Source organism: Parus major, chromosome 1A, assembly GCF_001522545.3.
Source record: "Parus major isolate Abel chromosome 1A, Parus_major1.1, whole genome shotgun sequence".
Classification (NCBI taxonomy): domain Eukaryota; kingdom Metazoa; phylum Chordata; class Aves; order Passeriformes; family Paridae; genus Parus; species Parus major.
In genome coordinates this window covers 27,305,559-27,330,472 of record NC_031773.1, presented here as the reverse complement: position 1 = coordinate 27,330,472, position 24,914 = coordinate 27,305,559, and the positions used below count along the sequence as shown (strand labels likewise).

The following is a 24,914-nucleotide window of genomic DNA, read 5'->3' as shown; positions in this document are numbered from 1 at the left end:
CAGCTACTGAGCTTCCTTCACCCATACAGTATGCCAGAGTAATGGGTCCAATGAACTCTGTCACCAGAAGGGGCAACATCAAATCCAAACACAACAGTATTTTTCCTAAATGGACATTGTGTGATCAGTTAACATTAAACTCCTCATTACAATGAGAATATTATCTTGCCATTGAGACCTAGTCAAATAACAAATTAATTTTAATTAGTGTTACTCCCCAGGGTAACAGAACCTGTTATTCATAATTCAAAGTTTATATTTGTGTGACATGGTAAGGCAGATCCTAAACATTTGCAGTTTGTGATACAGTCAATTATGTAATTTCTGACCATTAACTAGAATCTACTCATCCCATTTAGCTCCATTATCTTTAGAGGAAAATATCAGTATAGTCTATCTTGTAAAACCAAAACAGTGTGCTTTCTTCCCTCTCCAGTTCAAACAACATCCTAAATAGAAGGGAATTAAAAAAGACAGAAATGAGAAGGGAAGCTTTGCTGTTTACAAGCATGAAAACAAAAGGTTTTAAAATAAGAGCCAACACAACAGGGCACACATAGGTTTTAGAAAAGGAAATTACCACAGCATACTGGAGAAGGATTCCTACCCCATCAGCAGAAAGAAAAAATGCTACCAGTCTGAAAAATTCCTTGTATTGTGAAGTAAACAATGCATTTCAGAGATGCTTTATCTTAGTCCTAGAATATTTGAATTATGGCTGACATGTTCCACCTACAAAGCCCACAGTAATGTAATGGTGTTTTAAGGCAAAAAAATTCCAAGAGATGCAGTTTGTAGATATGTCTGTGGATTCAGCAATTTTTCTGTACTAGTGAAAGATTACTAGTACCTTTTAGACCAAATCCAGATTATAATTCTTCCTAGCTGATATTATTGCAATATCATGGAAAAAAAAACAACCAGAAAATAAAATGTTATCTTCATAGCCACCCAGAACAAAGCAGTTACCACCAAAAAGTGCATGAATGCCCATGGCTAAGTGGTCATGTGCAGATTCTGAAACAACCCCAGGTATGAGATGAAACATCTTTATGTTTTACCCCTTTACAGCCCACCACCAGGCAGAGATCCAAACTCTTTACACAGTTTGAAAATACACAAAGGTTTAACTGACTGGTTTTTTGATTATGTCCTTGTTTACCTGTAAAGCAGTGTCTTGAGTCAGGCAAGTTATTCTGTGTCATAGCCCTTTCAGAAGAAATCGAGGCTTATTGAATGGAAAGAGGGGCCCAATATCTGATGATCCAAAGTGAAGAAGTGTAGTATTTAGCATACATTTTAAGAAAAAGCGACAAAATAATAAAGCAAAATTAAAAAAAAAAAAAATAGTTACTTTTGTCTTTGTTTTTCCTTTTTCACTTGTAGTAACTGCTGAGAAGCTGATTTTACTGTTCATCTTGCTAATGGTATAATTGACAGAATGAGTAATCGAATGAATGAAGCACAAAAAACCAAGATCAGAGTACTTACAGAATAGCTCAGTCAGGAATTAACTGAGAAAGTACATTAAAGTCTGACTTATTTTAATAAATTAGTTACAGTGGAAAAAAAATCCTCATCTGTCTGAGTTGGTGTCAGTCTTCTGAGGCATCAAACAGAAGTGCTAAGGGACTACATACACCTTAAAACTAAGATTAATTCTGCAGTATCGTCTTGATTCTGCATCTTTACAGGTGAGATCAACCTCCAGTTCATATGCATAGCTGAATTTTGGCTGCTTTTCACACTTTCTGACAGGGCTATTATATGAAGGTTCTATAAGTAAGATAATTTTTTCAACTTCTTGTTATCTTCTGTAAACTATGGAAGCTAAGCAAAGATCAGTCTCAGTCTCATAAAAGTGTTTAGTAATTCCAACTCTTCAGTTCTTGTCTCACCACTTATCCTGCATCTCAGTGATGCAAGTATTGGGATCATTATCAGACAAGGCTTCAAACAGCCAAGCACCTGGCAGCATCTTGCTAATAGCATTCACTTTCTTGGTCTTTTCTTCCACATGACCTGAAGGATTTATCTTTTCCAGGCTGCTAAATCACCATTCATTTACATTGCTACTTTGTATAATATTTAATCTTTGTAATGCCACAAACTCATCATCACTGTCAAGTAATTCTGTTCACGAAATAAAAGTAATACAAACAGAACCTTAACTCTTTATACAGGAACAGTTCAATCTAGGAAACTCTAGGAGGGCTCACGGTGGAGCTGCTAAACAGAAAAAAATCATCTCAAATTCAAAAGAGATGATGATGGCATTACATGTTACATAAAATGTGTTGCAAATGAGAGTGGGTGTAAAACAGAGGGGTTTGTAACAAAACAAACAGCAGGAGCAGAATAAATGGTATCCTTTAGACTTCATTTTAAAGTACAGTTTATTTCACCTCGAATTTGCACTGCACAAGAAAAATTATGAGTGTCATGTACAAAGGATCAGGGTGTGAACGACGGGTGAGATATTCACTTTAAACAGATACTTCGTGTTTCAAACAAGTATCACGTTTCTCATTACTCAAGTCATGCTTCCAACACTGAGCACGGCTTTTTTCAGAGGTTATGTCTTTAATGGTGATCAGAAATAATTTGAAGAAACTCAGAAGAAAGAGATGCAAATCCTAGCATTGGTAGAAGTCATCAAAACAATCTATTTCAGCTATGATTTTTTCTTCCTAGTCATCAAAACAATCTATTTCAGCTATGATTTTTTTTTCCTAGTCATCAAAACAATCTATTTCAGCTATGATTTTTTTTTTCCTAAGGACTGCTTATCTCTGTTTAGATGAAGAGAGTCTGTGATGCCTCTGCTGTATATTTAACAAAGTAATTTCATACTAAGGTAGGGTATTTTGCTTTCAGGGTTGGGGTGAGTGTTAAATATTTAATTCTCTACTTGCATGTGCATGTGTGTGTGTGTGCAAACAAGTATATGACTATATAGGCACATGCAGTGCTTATATATCTGTGTGTAAGTGCATTCCAGGCAGGTCAGTTACACCACAGAGAATCCTTCCAGGCAATCATCTAATTTAAGAGCATGATTACAATTCTTGAAAACACAGTGACAGGGTATATGCTTATACTGAGAAACTGGAAATGTCAGATCACCCCACAATTCACAGAATCAGAGTAATGACATTTACAACCATCTCTGGACTTCACTAACTTTTAATGACAAACCATATAGACTACCTATTTATTCATAACTGCAAAAAAGAAATGGCAAAAGAGAACAAGAGTTTTCAGTTTCTAGAAGAGCTCTTCTGTCATAAGATAGATCAGTCCAACATAAACCCCTTCTCTCACTTTACCTCCATGACGAGAGTTTAGGGTGAGCTACTGTAAGGAAACAGCTCACAGGAGAGCCTGTGTAGGGGAAATGCCTTTCACTGCAGCTTTTTTAAGTGTGCCAATAAAAAAAGATCAAAACCCCCTGGGATTCTGGGGCTTCCACACAGAAGGCAAGTAATACTGCAGGAAACAAAGGCATCCTAGACCTCAGAACCTATCCTAACACCATCAAGAGTTATTCTGTCCTGTCAAAGGGATTTTCCAGGAAATACATTAATGTCTTTGTAACACAGGCTAATTGTAGGCTATGTTCCAGAAGTATTCAGTGTGAAACAGTGCACTGAAACAGCCCTCCCCTTCACAGGTCACTGCAGGGTCCTATTGCATTCTTTTCACAATGAATAAACTTGTATTTAAAAGCTTGCAGGGGATTTAATTTGCAAACACTTGCCACTTTCGCCAGAAAAACAATGATTCTATCAGAAGAGCAAAGCTCTTAACTCCTCTGGTACCTTCACCATGGAAGGTTACAAACACTGCAGGATTTTAGCACATTATAGATCAATTTTAGAACCCATTCTGTAAATGTCTATGAAGATTTGGTAGAGTTCAGGGTTTTGCTTTTAAAATGACTGACATTCTCAAGTTGTGAAAATAACCTAAAGAAATAAATTATTTTTCCCTTTCTTTAACAGTTCCAGTATGTTCTGTTATTCAGATTTTACACAGACTGGCACATTCACAACGTACTTGGGGGCTATTTGGATGTAAATAGAAAAGCTATGGAGCAAGACTGATCCAGCTTAGATGTAAACAAGTTGGAACTGCTGGCAGCTGTGCTGTTACAAATAAAATTGCATTCCCTGGTGTCTTCTCACTTATCATTTTTGACAGAAGACTGTCCTGACTTCTCATAAACAGCATCGAAAAGGACAAATCACCTTGGGTGTCAGATTTGCCAGAATGGATTTGGTTGGTAGCTTACCACAAAGAAACAGAGGGTTATCTCCATTCCACATGGTGGGGAAAAACAATGCTCAGTCCAAGGGGTGGGGGCTTTACCTTATAGGCTGAAGTCTCATATAATCCTCATTTTTTAAAGTCTGGTTTAGATTTAAGAACCTCTCACACAAGATTTGTTTACATCAAAGCAGAAAGTAGAAATATCAGCAACCATTTTTAAAATGCATACTCCAATCCCAAACACAATGTAGTATGAGAAATACTTGAAAACAAAATCATTTTCCTACTGATCCCTGCTTTATAGCTACCCTTAGAGCAACATGCTGTTTTGTGTCTAGACAGAGAATACTCTGCTATGGCAGGATGCTGTAGACAATGATGCCAGTGCTAGAAAACAAAACAAAAGGAAAAAAAGAAAAAAAACTAGCAGAAAACCCCAAAATTATGCTAACGTATAGGCACCTATTAATGAAATATCACTGTGCAACTGAGGGAGCAGAATTTGCCCCTGTAGCTGCTGAATCCTTTGATAATAAAGAAGCTCCAATGGATGTGGGAATTCTCTCACCCTGCAACTCCGGAGTGAAAATTTTTGGCGTGCATTATACTTCTATGTGAAAAATCAAGCACTGGAGAAACTTAAGGCATGGTAGGCCTGCCAGTGAGTATTCAGCAGTCTGATCTGTGATGAGCAGCAACAGCCTGTGAGCCATGAGTGGGAGGAGGAAGACACCCTGGTGTCAGTGAGACTCCCTTCGGGTGAGGACAGGGGGTGGATAGCAGTCATGGAACAGATGGGGCAACTGGTTGGGCTTGATGAAGCTGGACTACAAATATCAGAAGCCTGTGATCACTGTGCTATGAGAAAATTCAGTGTTGCAGTAGGAGGAATGCTCTAAAGCATATGACGCTGAGATAAACACTTTTAATTCTGTGGGCCTGGCAGACCTTGTGTGGCCTGTCTGACTTGCATTTAAAGGATATTTTAGCTTAAAGACACATGGTGGACTTTTGAGTGCATGTATGTCATATGGAAGTCAAAGAAGGAAAAAAATCCTTTATAAATTCCAGGTTTCGTGGCTGCTAAAGGCTCAACAGCTGACAGGGTATCCAAACCTCTTGAAGCTTAGTTAGTGTGCATGATACCAAATCTTCAGATTCCTGTCAAAACAATAAATCCAAAAATCCTCCCTTATGAGAAATATTATACCTAAAATATTCTAAATGCTATTAAAAACCAGTTTTTCCCCTATTCTCTGGATGATCCCATGTACTGGAAAGTAAAATATTCACTATCTTCTCTCGGACAAACTATGGTCTTACTTTTCTCCCTGATTCTTCCACCTTCCTTCCTATTTCTCCCCTTTCATTCTGTTCTTTTCCCATGGTGCAGTATGAATGCTAATTTATTAGAGATACTTAACTGCACACCTATAATTTCCCATTATATGTATGTATATATGTTTTCTCCTGCTTGAGACCCAACACCCCTTCTGGTATATTGTATATCTGGGAAAACCATGAATTCTTGCTTTCTAAGCAGAGAGATTCATGATGAAATGTTTATATGTAGTATATTTCAGCAGTCAATTTTGGTCCTTGCTACTGGTCTTTCCCTCAATAGAAATGTGAATTTGCAAGGATACAAGAGGAGGTTAAACTATAATTAGTTAACTGATAATATGCAGTGAAGTATTTCTTCTTCACTAATCTTAGATCCTACACTGTGACTTCTCATTACACAAAGTAGGTGGGAATAGCACAGATGAGGCAGAAGCTGAACCTTATGTTAAAATGAGATAAGCAGGCTGGAGCAGTCACTATTCCATTGTGCAGTGTGCGTGAACATCCTAAACTGTCACATTGGCTTGAGCTCCTTGAGGGTAGAAAGAACAAACCTATCAAACTTAACCAGTCCAATTTTTTTTTTTTCTTTTGGGACTTTCCAGAATTTGCTCCCCCATCTGTTTTCCAATGGAAATGGCTCTGACATAGAATGTTATAATGGACCTTCTCTCTGTTATCAGGTAGGAATACAGAACTCCATGTCTGACTAGAAGCCCATTAACTAATGAGAGGGCAGGAGTACATCTCCAGAAAGGGAAAGCTGGGAGAACTGCATTTGATTTGCCTTTTGAAGAGAATTTGCCTTCTCAATAAGGAGATATTATTGTTTCCTTCAGGTGCCAAATGCAAGTCCAGAAAAGTCAGAACTGGACTCTTTGAGATGCATTGTGACAGCCACAACAGACATCAGTTTCTACTTAGGAAATTCCAATTAGCTATTTAGGGGGTGCTTCTTACTATGAGGGTAGTCAAAGACTGGAAGTTCTGAGAAGCTGTAGACTATATCCTGCAAAACATAAACAACTGTATCAACTGTATAATCAGCATCCATTTATTTATCCATTTATCCATTTATCCCCTACAACAGGCTCAGTGCAATTTCTGGACTTGACTCAAGTAGAGGTAATTGAAAGCCACTTTGAAAATTTAGTGGTGATGTCTACTGAAGGGAATGAGACAACATTAGCACATGGCATTAGTGCTAAAATCTTTACACTGACTTCTACATTTCTATTTATCATTTGTTGTGCTGGAGATTAAGGTCTGGAAGGGATCCAAGACCTGAAAAGCTCTTTGTACTTGGAAACCAGTCTCCACATTTGAGACTGCCGGATATATACTTCTCTGTCCATGAATGTCCTCTTTGATCCTCTGGAGTTTTCCAGGCCCTAATGGTATTAGAACATTCAAATCTGACATGCTTCATTGAGTAGAAGAAAACCTGTTGAAAGTAAGAATTCTGATAAAGTCAGGAACTTCATGTCCCCAGATGATAGCTATTCCCCTTTCAAAAATCATATAGGCCTCAGCTGTTTCTGGTTCCAAATTCCCTTAAGTTTAATAAATAACATCTTTATAGATTACAGTTCTTTCTAAACAGTAGCAAGCACCTTTTTCCAGACAACACACCTTAGATACACAAAGTCCAGAGAATTAAAGGGCATCATAGCTACAGTTCAGATTAGCTGGAAATCACTTAGAATAGTTAACTTCCACAATACAATAAATGAAATAATAAATTAAAACAATACAGTGCAACAAATTTCACCTACTGCAGGTAAAATCATACTTTATATTTGCTGTATTTCAAAATGTTACCGCTGAGTACTTGGCTCTATAAACACCATTGTTACTGCTGCCTGCCTGCTCTGGCCCTGAAATGTGTCAGAAGATTTATCTGCCTCATCAGCACTTTCTAAACACCCAGGCAGCCAATCGAAATGGGGAGGCATAACAGATGTGCCAACATCTGCTGCAGCAAGCATTTATCTGGAAATTGGAACATATAGCTGTAGATTCAAACTCTTGCCCAGTTACAACTCCTTGTGTTTGGACAGCCTAGATCTACAACTGTGTGAAGGCTATTTTTGGATATTAATTGAAATCAAGTGGAAAATGTAGTTTTTCAATTACATTTGTGAGAAATGTACCTTCCTGTAATTCAGTTTATGCCTTTCAGACATAGCAAAGGCAAAATACTATGAAAAAGCTAATTTTAAAGTTGAACTTAGAAATTCTTAGAAAGCACTATTAAAATTCCATCCCATCCATGCTCTTGTTTACCTTGAGGTACTCGCATATTAAAATATGTATAGTTAAAATATGCAAATTTTAATCACATATATGTGTCAATAAATCAAGCACATGAAGCAATAAGAAATTACTTTTGAAACACATTTTGATTTTCCTGGCACCAAAATGAGGTCTATGGGCACCATATCCATGCTGAGTTTCAGCTGTTCAAGCTTCTGTTGCACACGGAATGCCCTCTACTCCCAAACACATACTTGTGCAGATTGATAAAATCATGCGATGAAATACAAAGCAAACTCATCTTCTGCTTTTTGATGCACAATACAGTTTCACCTGTATTCCTGCTCACCAAACCATGCCCTCTAGGAATGACTATCACATTCTCTTTGAAGAGATCCCTCATTAAATAAAAAAGCAAACTCCCATAGAAAAGGCCTCTCCTGGTTTTTTTTTATTTCTCCTCTGAAGGCCCAGCATGCATAATACTGAAACCTTTTTTTAAGTCCAGTTTATTGTAAAAGGTTCCCTCTTGCTAGGGGGATTCAGCCCATGCTTCCTTGTGCTCTACAATTTCCTAGGGTACTAAGCTTTAAAATAGCAACACTATAATAATCTGATTAACATGACTTAGGCTATTCTTAAAAGAATATATAAAATAAATTATTCCCTCCCATCTTTTGTCTGTATAGCTGGATTTCATGTTTCCAAGACAGACTACATGAACATTCAAGTAGAAGGCATATGAAAAATAGCATTAATAAAAGCCTTAGAAACATTTTGACTGTAAAGCATATATGGAAGTATGTGGGATAATAATGTAAGAACTGTCTAAACAAAGAATTTCTCCAAAACAGAAGATTTATAATCCACAGATTTCCATAAATATGAAAATATTGCCAGCCCCTTTCTCTTCCTTCACTGGCTGAAAAGCACACTCCATACATTGTAATGTTGCCCAGCAATAAAGTGTTGCTGAACTAAAGCCACTTTTCTTCATTTTCCTGGAAAAACATCAGCTCTGACAACAAGTAAGAATTTTTATTAGCTCCCAGGTGAAGTAAGGAATAACCTTGTGCTTGTTTTATGAAATCATGAAACAGAATGAATATCATTGACTTGATATATTTTTCTCCTGTTTTAAAACACAATAAATGGTAATAACCTTGATAAATTTGTTTGTGCCAATTTTGTGTCTTTTTCTTCCCATTTTCTCATGAGCCTTTGCAGCTGTGGACACAATTCAAAACCCTAAACTGGGATATTCATTACTTAGGGGAGGTGAGATGACAGCAACTTGATTCACTTTGAATGTCAGAATTTTGTGATGATATACAGCAATACACTCAAAATCAACGAACAACTGTGGCGGAAATTACCCTGACTGCCTTCTATCTAAATGACCCAATGACTAACAAGGAAGAAGAGTGATTTAATGGCCAAAAAAAGAGATGCATTACAATTAAAGGCTTCTGGCTTTTACTGCCAGTTCTGCCACTGATTAATTTGGCAAATGTCTCAATACAACTGTCCTTAGTTCACCTGCTTGTGAATCCGTGTAGCAATATAGGACATCATAACACTGAAGAACCTCAATTGAATGGTTTTGTTTAATTTATTTATAATTGAAGAGTGACTTCAGTACTTAAAAGACTGAAAGAAAAGGGCTGCTCCTTTTATCAATCCTTTGCTCATTTATAGTGTACAATTGGCCACAGTTAGGGAGAAATTCCATTTATTACTGTCTATGGGTAAATTATATTGATGTAAAATCACGGATATTTTAAAAATAAAAATTCCAGTGAAAAGACATAATATTATGCTGTTTTATGACAAATGCATGCTCAAACAGTCTTCTTTTAATTATTATTCAGTGTTATTCAAAGAAATACAGCAAAAAATATTCCAGTGCCGCTTTCCCCTTTCAACTGTGACCTTGTCCATTTTCAGTCAATAGCTGCAGTCAGCTGGGTCACAGGCCGGGTGTTTGCCACTCAGAGCTCTTTCGAGTTCAAAGGAAGAAATCACAAGGAAAGGTTTCAGAAACCCTGATCATTATAGTGCTTCCTCAGGTCCAACTGAAACCAGTCTAATAATCTATTTACTTATCTCGGAGAATTCCTCACAAAAGAGCTTTAAAACAGAGTCCATTTCTTCTCTTTATATTTGTATGACAGAACAGGTGGAACGGCGGAAAAAAAAGGCAAATCACCACAAGTCCCCCCAAACCAGACTCTCCTTAGCAACCAAGACCACAAACTACAGTCACACAGTGAACAGAAATCTGTTCACTTCCTTCATTATATTTTTACCAGTAGGTACCATATAATATTAAGAATTGCCACTAAAAATTAGAATAATGGTGTCAGTAAATCCCTCTATACCATAGGGCAACCATGATTTAGCTATAAGTGCTAGGTCTGAACCAATGGTCAGAAAATAAACATAGTGTGCTAAATCTCTCTCCTGTGATAACAGACAGAGAGTTGGAGTTGTTTAGCCTGAAAAAGAGAAAGCTTCAGGAAGAACTTTGAGCAGCCTTCCAACACCTAAGGGGGACTACAAGAGAGCTGGAGAGGGACTTTATACATGGGCTTGTCATGCTAGGGCAAGGGGTAAGGGCTTTAAAATGAAAGAGGGCACATTTAAATTAAATGTTAGGAACAGGTTCTTCACTATGAGGGTGGTGAGACATCCAGAGAAGCTGAGGATGCTCCATCCCTGGCAGCGTTCAAGGCCATGGTGGATGAGGCTTTGAACAACCTGGTCAAGTGGGAGGTACCCCTGCTAATGGCAGGGGTTGAAACTAGATTATCTTTAAGGTCCTTTCCAATCCAAGGTATTCCACGATTCTACGATGAAGTCCCAAATTATCTAAACCCACTTTGAGCTGTCAGCTCAGTCCCTTCACCAAAACAGCAGCTGCATAAGGTAAGGCATGTTGTGAGAATCATCTGCTTTTTCCATTGAAAAACTGCTACAAACTACTACACAGCAAGCTTGTTCCTATTTCTGAAAAGGGAAAGACACAACCTTGTCTACCATTTCAGCTCTTCTAAACTACAACACCCATATATCTATAAGGATCCATATTTCTTGAAGCCTTATCTTTTAAATTGTGTCTGGTGGTTGTTGAATTCAAAACATGCTCTTTATTTCCTAGAGGTGCATTTTGTGATTTATCTCCAATTTTAAGAAGTTCAGGGTAAAATATAAAGACTCCAACCACAGTAGGAAATACAGTAAAAAAAACAAGCACAATCTGATAGCTGGCTTCATTGTGCAGCAACACTCATCAAGGAACAAAATGAAAGGGGCTGACGGCAGCAATCAGCCGTGCTGGCAGTGTGTGCACAGAAGCTGTTTCCATAAAAACTGTTTGTTCAGGTGCTAGCAATCGAGGAGGAGTTCCAGTTGTGCTGCTGCAATCTCGGGTAATGCTCACACAGGGGTGTTTGCAGACTATCAGAGCTCTGGAGGGAGCTGTTACAGGCTATCAGCTCAGTAATCCTCATGTTAAAAAGGCCCTAAATATGTATTTACAAGATAGACAGACCTGTTTGTTTTATCGGTTAAGTAATCCACGTATTGAAAAGGTCTTAAATAGGAATACACCAGGCAGACAGGTCTCTCCTGGACTAATGCAGCAATGCTGGGCTGTTCAGAACATCACTGAGACCACTCTTCAGTGGCCCATGAGACCTTCAACCCTTAAATACTTATAGGTGTTCAAGTAACTTCATTCAGATAAACAGCCTTGCTCAGACTGCTAATCTGAAATTACTCCTTCTTTATTTCTAGGGAAAAAAACGCCAATAAAAATCAATCACTTCAGAAGTGTAATGTCACAGAACTGGTAAATTTGAATTTGCTTCTGAAATACCTCCCCTCATCACAATGGGATGAGTACTACTGGAAGAGGGAACCAGTGCGTTGCACTGTATCTACTGCAGCGCTCAGATACAGTAGAAGAAACAAGGAGAGTAGGGTCAAATTTTCCCCTATGCAACTTCTAAGTGTCCACTGGAAAGACATCTACACAAAGATTTATGGCCAATTCTGAAAGGTTTCTGGCTTATCTCAGTTCAACGCCCATTTTTAGTTGTTTGTGAAAACAGCTGACAGCATCTGATCCAGAAATGCTCAAGTCAATAGGAAATCTTAGGAATTTCAGCAGGTCTGGATCAGGCCAGTAGTAAACTTGAAGGACTAATCTAAATTTACAGTTAACAGATTTATGAGTGCAAATACTTAACAAAACATTTAAATGAATGACTGTGCATAACCATAAATTTGCATTTGCATTCAACATGCATAAATACACATTTATTTCCTTATTCTGATGGAAAAATCTGTCCCTTGGGTCTACAAATCAGAACATGATCTTAAGAGTAATAATTTTTGCCCTGAAGTATTAACCAACCCTCAGAGAACTATGAATTGCTGTGGTTAGGAGGAGGATGATGCAGTAAAGCAACTTGCATATGAATATTTTTATTTCCAGAACTCCTATTTTCTATAAAACAGGAAGAATCCACATAGCATGTGTGTAGTTTCCAGCTTATGCTGCAAGTGGGAAAAATCTCACATGGCTTTTTCTCAAAATACCATGTCTCTCGTGGCTGCTCTTTCCTCCAAGAACTCTTATCCTTTCATTGCCTGGACACAAAAGGCTCCATAAAACACGACTACAGAAAGATTTTAGCTGCACATGATTCATGTGGCTGTCTGTACATTTACTGACATGCACAAACTTTCTGAGCAAAAAAATAACATAAAGCAGTTCAGTGGTTTCTAAGTGAAAAGCATCAGAATACCTCAAAATTTCACAGAGGGCCAACTCTATCCTAAGCAACTTTTTACTGGTCTTAAAAGTGTCCCAGTTGATCAGGACTAGCATTGGTGTGCCTTAGAACTAAAGCCATCAGACACAGGTGGGCTAACACAATGGCTACCATTCTCCTTTTTCACTCTGAAATGTTTCCCTCCTGACATGATGGACTGTTGATATAATTTTCCAGGCTTCTGAAAGCTGAAGTGATTGTTCACTTGTGCCAAAAAATGAAAATAATCAGAGCTGGAAAGTATTTCAGACAATTACTGTCCTTTGTGTATCCACATTGATTAACATCCGACCTTCCTCCAAAAAACAGCCCCTCAATGTTGACAGCAAATTTAAGTCTAGTCTTCCTCATATATGCAGCAACAGATAATGCAACCCACTGCTATTCCTCCTCAAGGATGTCTGCTTTTGTTGTTTGGAAGAAGCATTCAGCTGGAAATGAGAATCTTTTCCTATCTGAGATATAAGAAGTTTTAAAAGCTGTAATCCCCTAGCAAAAAGCAATCACTTCCTATTCTGCTTTTGCTCAAAGGCTACTTCAGTACATACATGGTATGAAGGTCTCTACCCTTGGATAAAGACCTGTTGACTAAACAATACTAACAGCTTGTACCTGCTTGTAACATCTTATTTTCTTGTCTCATTAGACTGAATGTGTAGGACCAGTGATACTTCCTTTTGATCAGTTGTGTCTTTACAACATTCCTCGTTGGTTACCTTCTTTCTACAATTTCTTTTTTACTGTCCCATCATTTAAATTACTCTGACCCCTAGATTTGTGTATTACTATTAATGTTCCAAACAATGTTCTCGCTCCTGGACAGTAGGTTCAGAAATGCTATTAAGTGCGCATCCATTAGCTCATTTACTCCTCCCTAGCACCATTTTAGAGCAATGTTTAACACAGATTTACTGGGGAAATGCCTTTAGTCATTCCACCTCTTTGGTACCAGCAAGTGTGATGTATAATGTAAACCCACTTGATAAAATTCCAGCAGCAGAAAGACACTCATAGTCAGGCTGGGTGGGTTTTCCTGAATATCTCTGTCTCTCTTTCAGTGATATTGACTGCAAGTCCAATGGAACACTTACAGTTCAGTCCATTCCTGCTTCTTAAAATCCTCAGGAGTATCTGGCTATGCAAGAATTGCAAATCTTTTGATGCCTTTCTGCCAACACTCACTGATGCTGGCTCTGCCTTCATCTTAATATCTACCAGAAATTCATATTTCTTCTAGGACAATTTTTGCAGTAGCAACAAAAGGATGCTCAACTTGGCAAATGACAAGCCCCAAGCTTCATCATCCTCCCAACCATTTGTTTAAAGCATGGTACTGTATGGAGCCTAATGAACCTCCCTGGGAGTTCAGCCTTCGAAGACAATTGGCTCATACTTGAGTTCATTGCATTGTGACAATCTGATCACAGCCCACTGGGCTTTTCTAGCTTACAGCTGGAGTAGAAGACTTTTAGAAGTATCTAATCCTACCACTTCAAGTAGCAGTAGTAGTAGCAGTAGCACTCCCCAGTGCTGGTTATTGTATATGATTCACCTCTTGGTCTCTTATGATGTAGCTCGGGTATTTAAACACTAGCACATATTTGTAAGCAAGAACCGAAGTGATCAGAGTTTTTCAGGACATTCCCTTTCTTGGGAAACACTTTTGTTCCCAGCAACCCATTTGATAGTCATCTTATTTCCTTACTTCCTTATTTGGCTGCATATTTTGCATTTGCATCTCAGAACAGATGCATTCTTCATTTACAAACCATTTTTAGGAAATAATGAGGTGTTGTTCTAGTTATTTTTCTGCTCACTATCTTGCTTCAATTCCTTTCTGAAATCTCCAGGTTTAGTTTTTAATCCATTTAAAAATTTTTGTGTTTGCCATGGAGACCTGTGAGCTACTTATGTCCATCTTTTTGTACAATGGGAAAGCTAATCTGCATTTTGGAAATGGAACCGTGCTTTTGACACCAGACTTTTTTTGCTTTTTGATTTGTGTGTTTATCTAAAGGTCAGCCAGAAAGTTGTTAGAAATTAAAAAACAATGATAAAATCAAGGAACTCTCATAAAATCCTCCTTCTAAGCACAGCACAGTGATAACAAAAAACCTCTTTTCCCTAAACACAGGAGAAATCAATCAGTGTGAGATAGAGAGCACACTGTGGTTCTTCCATCCAGGCTGCAGACAGAGGGGTGGCATGAGCAGGGCCTCTGCACCTCTTCTCCCTGCTGCTTTTACCCTTAGATGGTGGATAAGATGCGTTAAAAATCTAGAAACAAAGCAACACACTTTTGAGACAATATTAATATAGAAAGTAAAATAAAAGCTGGTCTTTAATTGGTGGCCTCCAGAGGAAACTGAGGAAAAATGCTCACATCATATAGGGTGAAAACATAGTTTTATAAGCTTGGTAAATTAGCATATTGCCAAGAATCCCCAGTAAGAAGCACAGGTGATGAGATAATTCCCTGACTTGGTTCAACCTCTTCTGGAACCCCCTTCTTCTAGTTGTTTATAGGAAGGTCTTGGGACTGTAGCTTGTCTTTGGTTCCCAGAAGAAGCAAGATTAGGATAGGGTCTTTGGAATTTGTTTTGTCTTTCTGTCTATCAGGGTAGGAAAAATGCTGGAGTTAGGTAGGGACTATATGTCTATACAATAATAGTCTACAGAGCCACAAATATATGAAGAACATATAAATGCAAAAATTCTTTTGGCATCAGATGGACAGTGATAATTTTTTTTTCAAATTTTGTCAGTTTTTCTCTTCCCAAATACTTGAGCATTTTTTTCCTTCCTTTCTCTTCTGCTGCCAGAACAGAGGAACTTGTGGAGCTATGCTGGAAATTAGATCAGGCAGCAACACCTCTAAAATTCTATTTTAAAATAAAAATTGGATTAGTTCCCAGATCTGTTTCACAGTAAGTCCCTCTGCAGAGGAACTGAGTGGCCACAGCAGAGTACGCCTAAGACAATACTGCTGTAGGGACCATGACAGCATAGGAGCATAGCTTCTACTCCACCCCCTGTCCTGCTGAGAAGTCTGCTGAGAGCTGAGAAGTCCCTTTTGACACTGTGGCTCTTTTCTGGGATGGAGATATAACTCTGAGGACAATGCTCTCAGTTTTTCCAGTTCACTGGTTATTTCAAGGGAGCTTAATAATGTCTTGCAAGGATCTGAAACAGCAGATAATACAACCAGTGAGTAACCTAAACCATAATATTACCATATGGGCTTAAACTTTGGGAATGTCTTTCATATTTAGAACTCTGCTAATTAAAGGCTGTGAGATGTTCGTGTTCCTCCTATAAACTTACATATTTCATAGAAAACATTCTTCTCAAAGGCGTCTAGACAGTTTCTTTCCCATTTAAATTTCACATGAAACACTTCATTTCAGTCATAGTGAATATGCCTTGGGCAACTGAATCACAGCTGACAGCAAATTAATGACTATGATGGTGTGATTAGCAGAGAATACAGGCAACTGAGGACCTGCTCAAAATTTTACTGTTGTCAGTAAAATTTATGCCAGCCATTTTTAGGGATAAATAATGGCCACAAAGAGGACTTGATTGCACCAGGTAGACTCTTTAAAAATTGTCACTGATATTCTTATTAAGTGATGAAAATTATTTTACCATTATTTTAGCATGTAAAAAAACACCACTCTTTCTGGATGCTTACATTACTAATTAATTTAATTATTTCCAGAAAAAATAGTTTCTAATACATTTCAGGATCAAGTATCATGAACAAACACGCCTGACAGAGAAATTTAATATTATATTACACAGGGGGAGTCAAAATAGAACCTAAAGTTTAGACTCTTATGCTGTGAGATACCACACCAAAATCCAACTGGGAAGAAATAATCATTTCATTTATCCCTAGCAATGATTTTTTGAGGAGTTCAAATAAAAGTTTGCTTGCTCTGATGAGATTCACTAAGTAGATGTTATTTGATTTTTCAGATTCCCCTGTCTGCTAGAGGAGCAATGGGCTGAACTTGCAGTTGAGTGTCTTAGATGCTAAAGACACAATAAAAGGGAACTCACTGCATATTTGCCAAAGCCTTTGCCTTTCATTTAATTTCCAAATGCCATTTCCAGTTATATGAAACCTTTAAAAAGGTTCCTTAAGGTAGAGCAAACAGGAGGATAGGATGCTTTTAATCTTGTATTAAAGATTTTTAATTATTTATAATCATTCTTATTTAAAATACAGTAACTTGAACTTATGAAAAGACTCAGCACTGTTTAATAATAAAAAGAACCATCTGCTTCTTATGCCTGTCCCTATAAATATTTTGTTACTAGATGACAGTAGAAAACATGAAAAGCTAATGACTGACTGACAAGTAGACTATTTAGATATTGAAATGAAAATCTAATGAAGAGCAGCATCACTAATCACATGTTATCATTTTGGGAAGTTTCACATAATGATTTTCAAGTGACTCAGAGACACATCCACCCTTGTCACCAGACAGTGCAATACATTAGCAGTAAAGAGAGATTTGTGGTACAGAGCACAGTCTCTTATCTTTGCAATACTTACAATGTCAAATATCAAAGACCAAGTAATAAAAACCATATTCATTTTCCAATTTGAAGCATGGTCATACAAACAGTCAAGCACATACCCAAATATCTATAAGACTGATTTCTAAGACATGAAATACAAGGACAATTCATTCTTAAAATTTGAGGCAGGAGGGAGAAAGCAAGCAAGCTTCCAGTAACCTTTTGTAATTGTGGAAAAGCCTGATTTAAAGTGTAAAATCTACTAAAGAGAAACATTTGAGTTGCAATCTCTAGTGCAAAAAGATAGAACATGTTTAAAAAGCCTCCTGGACTTGTATGCAGTTACCCACTGCATAATTCTGCTTTCAGATCTTTAGCCTAACCCCAGTAAATCCCATGACATCACACAGGTATAACACAAAATGGCCTTCTGTAATGATTTTTAAGAAGTATTCCCACTCTTCAGTCTCTCAGAGGAGCCTGTTATCAGGTGTGTAAATGCCATATCTGTAATAACAGAAAGAGAGGGTGGAGTGTGCCCACGATCTTACCTCATACTCAAAGTCCTCTGCTCTATCTGCATCAGCAGGCAGGCTGGAAAGATACTCATTACCTTCATAAAATTCATGCTCCACCGGGTGAAGAGAATGGCAGCTATGTGGAACAAAGCAGTACAATAACAGTAGATGAGACAATATGTTCTTTTAAAATTAAAAGGTGAGAAGCCCACCTCATCCCCCCCACCACTGTCACCTCTCCTCCCCCCACCCCATTCTGCTGCCAACCCAGCCTCATCTCATAGTTTTCTCATCTCAGGAGTGCTACTCTGAATGGCCTGACAGCCTGAAAGGAACATTACCAAGAAGCAGCACATGCTGTTTTCTTTGCAAAAGCTCGTGCTCTGGCTGAGTTAACTTTTCTAGGCTCATCTTTAGGCAGATTTACACAGGGTGATTTCTAAGAAGGGTCTAGTTTGGGCCAAACTACTTCACTGTGACATTTTTTGATTCCTTACACTCATTAAGTTACCTAACTCCAGATTCAGGCGCTGTGTCATGGCTGGGGGTAACTCACCTGGTCATAGTCTTGAACAATCTACAGGCCATAACAGGCTCACAAACTGTTCAAGAATTGCATAAAATAACTTGCATTATCCTCCTGTGCTAAAGTGGTAACAACACAGTGAAGTGCACTTGAGCAACTGCACAGTTACAAATGTCAGTAAACTGTACTGTTAAATGGGTTTGGAACACAAAGGATTAGGTCTTTACAACATCTTTAGACCCAAGGCTGGATCCCAGCCATGCAGTATCATGTGTGGATCTATCTTAGCAGAGGCTGAAAACTCTTCCCCATACTGAAGGCACAGGGACTTCAATCACTGTAGTCCACAGTTTAGAAATACCAGTAAAAATTCAGAAATACATATATCCTTTTCCTTGCTGTGCAGCACTCAGCAGTAAGCCAAATACATCTAACCTAGAACTTCCAAAAATGGACCCACATCAAAGTCAAAAGTGGCATGTTCTGCATTAATTCAATTTCGCAGAGACACACAACATGCAAGCAAATCAGCGAAAAAGCTCTATTATAGTTTTGCAGGCTACAGAGGATCTGTAGGGCCACCTGTGGTGTTATTTATGAGCTGGAGTCAAAAGAGGAAGAACCCTACACCCTACTTATGTATAAGCACCACCTGCTGGTGTTTGCATCCAATTCAGTTCCAAAGAGATAATTTAATTCATATATTTTTTCCATATGACAGCTGAAATAGTACTTTTTGATCTCTATATTTTTGGTATTGTTTTGCTTTTGGTAAGGGGGCCTTTATATTAAATCACTTGGTTTTTTTTTTATAAAATTTGGAAGAAAACAAGACAAGCTCTTTCTAGGTCTGAAGAAGCCTTCTTGGTTTGGAACACAGAAGTGTTTTTCTTCTCAACTAGGGCTTAGCTTTGGATGAATAGACAAATAAACACAAAGTAAGCATGGCTGAGATTCCTTCCTGTAGCCCTGATTTACAAGCAGAGTTTAGGAAAGCTGTCACTGAAGCCTGAATGTGATAGTAGTTATCAACAACATGTTTTATTTGTTTATTTTAAATGTTCCCGAGACTTTTTTGGGGGAAGGCTAGAAGACCATCACTGCAATGCCTCAATCCCACAGGTAAACGGCAGAAAAAGATAAACCATACCTATCTGAAAGTAGAAAAGGGCAGATATCAGGAACTGGTGGTGTGGAGGGTCTTAGCTTGGCCAGAGCCATAATATGCTCAAAAGTGATGTCAGTCTGAGTGCTGGCATCCATAAAGCGAACATCCTGAGAGCTGCTGTGAGCTTTGGTAGCTGGGGCTCGTCGTAAAACCTGAACTACAATGGGCTCCTTGGCATTGCGGAAAGCTTCCACCGCTTCTTCATGAGTGGCCTTGGAGAGGTCCTTCCCATTGACCTAGAGAAAAACAAGAATACAGCAAAGGTGAGAGAAAAGGCAGCATAAAAACATGGGGGTAAAATATAGGGGGATTAATTATTTGTGCAGTAGATCAAGCCACTTCATGACATTGATGAGCATATTTTAGTATCCATGCAGGAACGAATATACGGCTGGGAGGAGAAATGAGTTCTTTAATCTTTGCTAGAAATTAGAAATGGTTTAAACTCTTACATAACTGTCCCACCCAATGGAATCCAAACACAGCAAAGAAACGACAATATTTAGAAAGTAATTTAAAATTATTTATCTTATCCTGTTTTATTAATTTTGTAAAATACAGCTAAAATAGGAAGGGTGTCTTTACATTTAAATTTCAGCATTTTCTGTGGCATGCAATTGTTTTAAAGGATTTCTAGCACAGTTATTAATGCAGATGTCAATAAACATGTATCTGATGTCTAAAAAGAAACAAGACAAATTTTCAATGTTTTGTCACTTATCTCCTATGGCTATTACACAACCATTAAGACTAAAGATAAGAAGATTTGACTAGCACAGTCAGCTGCTGCTCTTTCAAGGAAAGGGAACTAACTCAAGAAATAATTTGCTATGAACAGACAAATAATCAACCAGAGAAAATTACACTGCAAATGTAGCATAGCTTGGCAAAACTAAAAGACTGTGCTAAGGTTTCTCTCTGCTACAGGCAAAGCAGCAAATTCCTCCTGGTCTAGATGAGGCCTTAGGATATTAAAAATGTAACGTCAAAGTTTGATTATGCTGAATTTATACGAATTCACGTGTTTGGGGCAAGATTTGCAAGCATCAGACCACTACAAAATGTGAAGGCCAACTGGCCAATATCATTCAGTAGCTAAGCTCTTGAACACAGGGCTGTGCAACATCCTTCCACAGAAAATACCATTCTGCTGTTTCCAGAGCCCTGGGACCACTGCTGACTGCTACACAGGACCTAACTGCTGTGAGCTACTGTGGAAATGAGATGAACCTGTGCTGAGGTAGAAAGGTTTTCTAGTAAGAAATGTGACTATCTGATGGTACCAAAACCATTAAATTAATTTATTAAAATTTATATTCCTGGGAAAACTTCTACACTGCCGGCGAATCAGAAATAGGATTCTGCTGCAAGGTCCTGTTCAAATTATCTTCTTTGTATAGACAATGACTCATAAACTTCATAAAACTTAATGAAATAAATCTAAACCCTCCCCAGAAATGGGACTGACCCCATAAATTACTTTTCCCCAATGTTTGCAAATATTGGTTGAAATTAAAATTTCTTTGCCACATCACTCCTTCATTCAAGAAATTCTTGGAAATTTCTTGTCAACAAGGACAAAGGCAAACAGGAACAAAGGAGCAAACTCAAAAGAACCTCAGCAGCCTTCAGTAATATTTTGAAGCAACCTGCGCAACCATAGTCCCATCATATTTATGTGCACGGCTAGGATACTGCTGACCATTAATTTATATTGATATATAAATTGATATTGATATATACACTATTTATATATACATATATATATACACACATTAATATAATGTATATATCAACTCAGTACGTTTCCAGAGTATGTGCACAAGTGAAAGGTGGCATCATCTTTCCTGACTTCCAAAGAATCGCCATTTTCCCACCCATGTCACTCACAAGGACATGCAAAATAACTGCACTGTGATGTAGCCACCAACGTAAATGCCAGCTGATCTTTCTAGCTAGGCTATATACAGCAATGCTGTATGCAGTGACGAGAAGGCTGCAAATTTTGAATATATTTCTATACATATAAAAGCTCAAAACTCATTATATTGAATGCCTGGACACCTGAAAGTACCACGCTGCAGCCTAGACTGTGACCAGGTAATTCAAAAGGCAGCAAGGTTGGTCACCTAAGCTCAATGCATATCTGTGGTCTGTCTGATAACTGAAGCCAAAAATATTAAGATTTAATGCTATATTTTTACCATTAAAATTGGCATCTATAAAATTATAACCTAATTTCAATCTAATTTGCATGGAAAAATATCAGTTGTATCTAAGAGGAAGAGCCAGAGCAGCCAAAGAACAAACTAAGTTATAAGAAAAAGAAATTTCCCCAAGGAGAGAGTTTCTGCAAACCCTGTCTGATAACACAAGCCACACTGCCGGCGTGTTCAAATTCAGCCCCATCTGAAGGAGGCAATTAAGGCTGGGTCTTCTATCCATGCTTCAGTTCCAGTCTCTGCTTCCTTCTTGTTTCTATCTCAGATCTATCAAAGACACAATTTTTCAGTTTTTATTTTTGTAACAAGAGTGTCCTATAGGCTGTCTGAGGGACTCTCATTCTCAAGGCCCTAGGAATAGAAGAATTATTTTCCTGACTCCCCAGTTCCTTTTGATACTTTTAAATCTTAAGATAAAAGTATATGGTGTTTCTCCTAAAAGTAAATGCTTGGGAATAAATACCATATAGCAATGTATCAATTTTTTCCTCTATTCAAGCATAAAACACACAATCCTGTCCTATATCCCTGCTGAACTACCTGGATTTTGTTACAAGATAACCATTTTATCACATCAACAAATCTAAAAGATGCTTGGATAACATACAAAACCCTTTTATTTTTTTTAAAACCAGAAGCTCTGTCTATTCATATCAGTCAATACTTATCACTTATTCTGAGGAAGTAGACATAAATTCACAATAATGCCATTTACATGCAAATTTTATTTCTAAAGAATAATAATATTTTAAAATCACATGAATGTGAAAAATCGCAAAAGACACACATTTTAATTTATCCTTGGAACCTATGGCTGACCTCTATTTTCATTTAAATGTATATTTAACTTGATGACTTTAAATACATTCTCTCCTTTATTTGGTTTCTTATGAAATACAAGTACATTGGACCCAATACTTGTTTAAGTTGTCACTTGAAGTTCATCAACACACCTTGTCGATCTACATAAAGGTCACCTAATTTACAAATGTCTCCTTTCTTAGAAGAAAATCTATAGCTGAATTACTCTATGCTGACAGCTGTCCTGCCCACTTGGGGCTGAGAAGAGAGAATTTTTTAAAAAACCTAAAGCCAGTACAAGAGATGGGGTTGGAAGCACTCATCATGCAGCTTCTTTAAGGATTTCCTTCCTCCTGCATTATACCCCAACTTAACACTCACATATAGTTACCCTGGGAGTCAAAGACAGCTGAGCACTTATTTACAGCAAGCCATTTACAGGTTCTTAGTGGATGATTAAATAAATTCCTTGCCTTTGAAAGGTTACGTTCAGTGGAATCCAGGGTACTATTTTAAGTGGATAGAGAAATCAGTCACTTTTAACAGTCAGCACAAAGACAAGAGAATACATTTGTTGTAGCAGATGGGCTAATTAATCCACAAGCAAGTCGTGAATGTTAAATAAAGAATATATCTTTTCTCATGTAAACCATCATCCTGCCCTCTTTGATTAAGCTTTTTTCTTAATGAACACTCTCTCCCCCTGTCCCCAGCTATTGGACACACTGCAAAGTCTGGGCCACTTGTCAACATCTCCCCCAGAGTGACTAGTGGCCACTGCCTGGATCCTTGCCATCCCCTTTGGATTCTTGCTCTAAACCCAGCCACATGCAGAACTTCATCAGCATCAGAAAATAAACAAGGAAATGGGCTTTGTCTTTCATGCAAACATCAACTGACATTGGCCAGCTGCCACTTCTAATGCCAGCACCAGTGTACACAGCCTTATTCCCACACACACAGAGGTGGGCAGCAGAGGAGTAAGGACAGGACTAAATAACAAAACAGTGACAACAAATTTGTCAACATTTAAAATACATAGACAAATGGCTACATTTTCTTCATGTTATGTGTGTGTGAAAAGAAAAAGTGAAGAAATCTTCAACGAAGACTGCTTCCAGGATTTAACTGCCTGAAAATTTAAACTGCCTTGTCTGCCTTCTAACACTTTTCTGCTCTTGACCATTTAATGCTGGGCAGAATTTTTGAAAAAAGAGAGCCAGAAATACTGATGTTTCCTGTAGTCTTTACTTTTCCATATAAAGAGAAAAAGGAAAATAGCTGAAAAAAAAAAGAAAAGAAAAAAGTATGTATAGTCATGTGAATGTAATCATCACAAAAGATGTTGCTTTAGCAGGTCTTGAGATAAGCTCCCATCCTCAGCAAATTCTGGCATATGCAAGTTTAAGATCAGCTCTGCTGAAGTAAAATCTTTTAAGGCACTTCATTTATTCAGTAAAGGCCATGGGAAGAATAACTGAAGTGTTCTGCAAGAGCAGAGATGTCTAGACACACAGCTCTCCTAGCTAAATGACAGAGATGCTGTCTGACATGATGATGGAGTTCACACAAGGCTCACTGTCCTAGGAGATTTCAACACCCATGCAGAAGATGCTCCTGACCTGACAGGTGCTAAATCTGCTCTCATCACAGCAGTCTCTTCACCTTCAGTCTCTCACCCTAAATACACCCAGGCTACCATTCCCTGGGTGCATCCTTGGACAGCAGACTGGCACAAAGATCAAACACTGTCCTTAAGTTTGACTAGTCCTTCTTTAGGACAGGAATTTGAGCCCTTCCTAAACGCAGGCAACAGGGAAAAAAGGACAAAAATGTATCTGCTTCCTCCCAAACGTACAGCTTTTGGCATACAAAAAAACTCCAGAAAACTTCTGCTGCTGAGAACCAAGAGCTGTGAGGCTTCCTGGGCAGGACAGGCTGCATGTGAGCTCCCAGTGACACACATCCTGGAGAGGACACTGTGAGTCTTCTGCTAACACAAATGTGATAGCTCTTCTACAGAAAGGGCATTTGACACACTGACATTTTAGGTTACAGTTTAGTACTAAGTCACATTTCTTCAGCAGGTTAATCTGAAAGATAGCAAATTCAGCCATTATCCAATACCACTATCTAGGTCAGGGTTCATGCAAGTTCAGTAAAGGGACAACTTTTATTATGCTGCTTAATGACATTTTTTCTTCCTTGGCCAGATGAGTTAAGCAACTCTTGTTCCAATTTGATCCTTTGCTGCCCTGACTGTGAAATCTTGTCATCCTTCCTAAAAGCTACACAAGCTGCTGAATGTGCAGGCTCTGGCTGCTTCCCTCAAGCTGAACTACAGTCTTATAACAAGAATTACATTTCTATTACCTGTAGAGCTGAGGTTTGTGCTGTTTGATAGCTGGTTTGTGCAGCTGGTTCAACAGTACT

At 38.1% G+C, this 24,914-nt stretch overlaps 1 protein-coding gene across 1 annotated transcript in view; it reads right to left on the bottom strand.

Annotated features, from left to right (window-relative positions):
* The window catches only part of PDZRN4 (PDZ domain containing ring finger 4), a 41,681-nt gene extending 20,562 nt beyond the window's left edge, over positions 1–21,119 (bottom strand). Inside the window, exons 1-3 of the mRNA XM_033514403.1 lie at positions 21,108–21,119; positions 19,441–19,694; positions 17,798–17,900 (exon numbers count right to left, since the gene is read on the bottom strand). Coding sequence (XP_033370294.1) covers positions 17,798–17,900; positions 19,441–19,694; positions 21,108–21,119 — 369 coding nt within the window. The remainder of the gene's footprint in view (positions 1–17,797; positions 17,901–19,440; positions 19,695–21,107) is intronic.
* Positions 21,120–24,914: the final 3,795 nt, after the last annotated feature.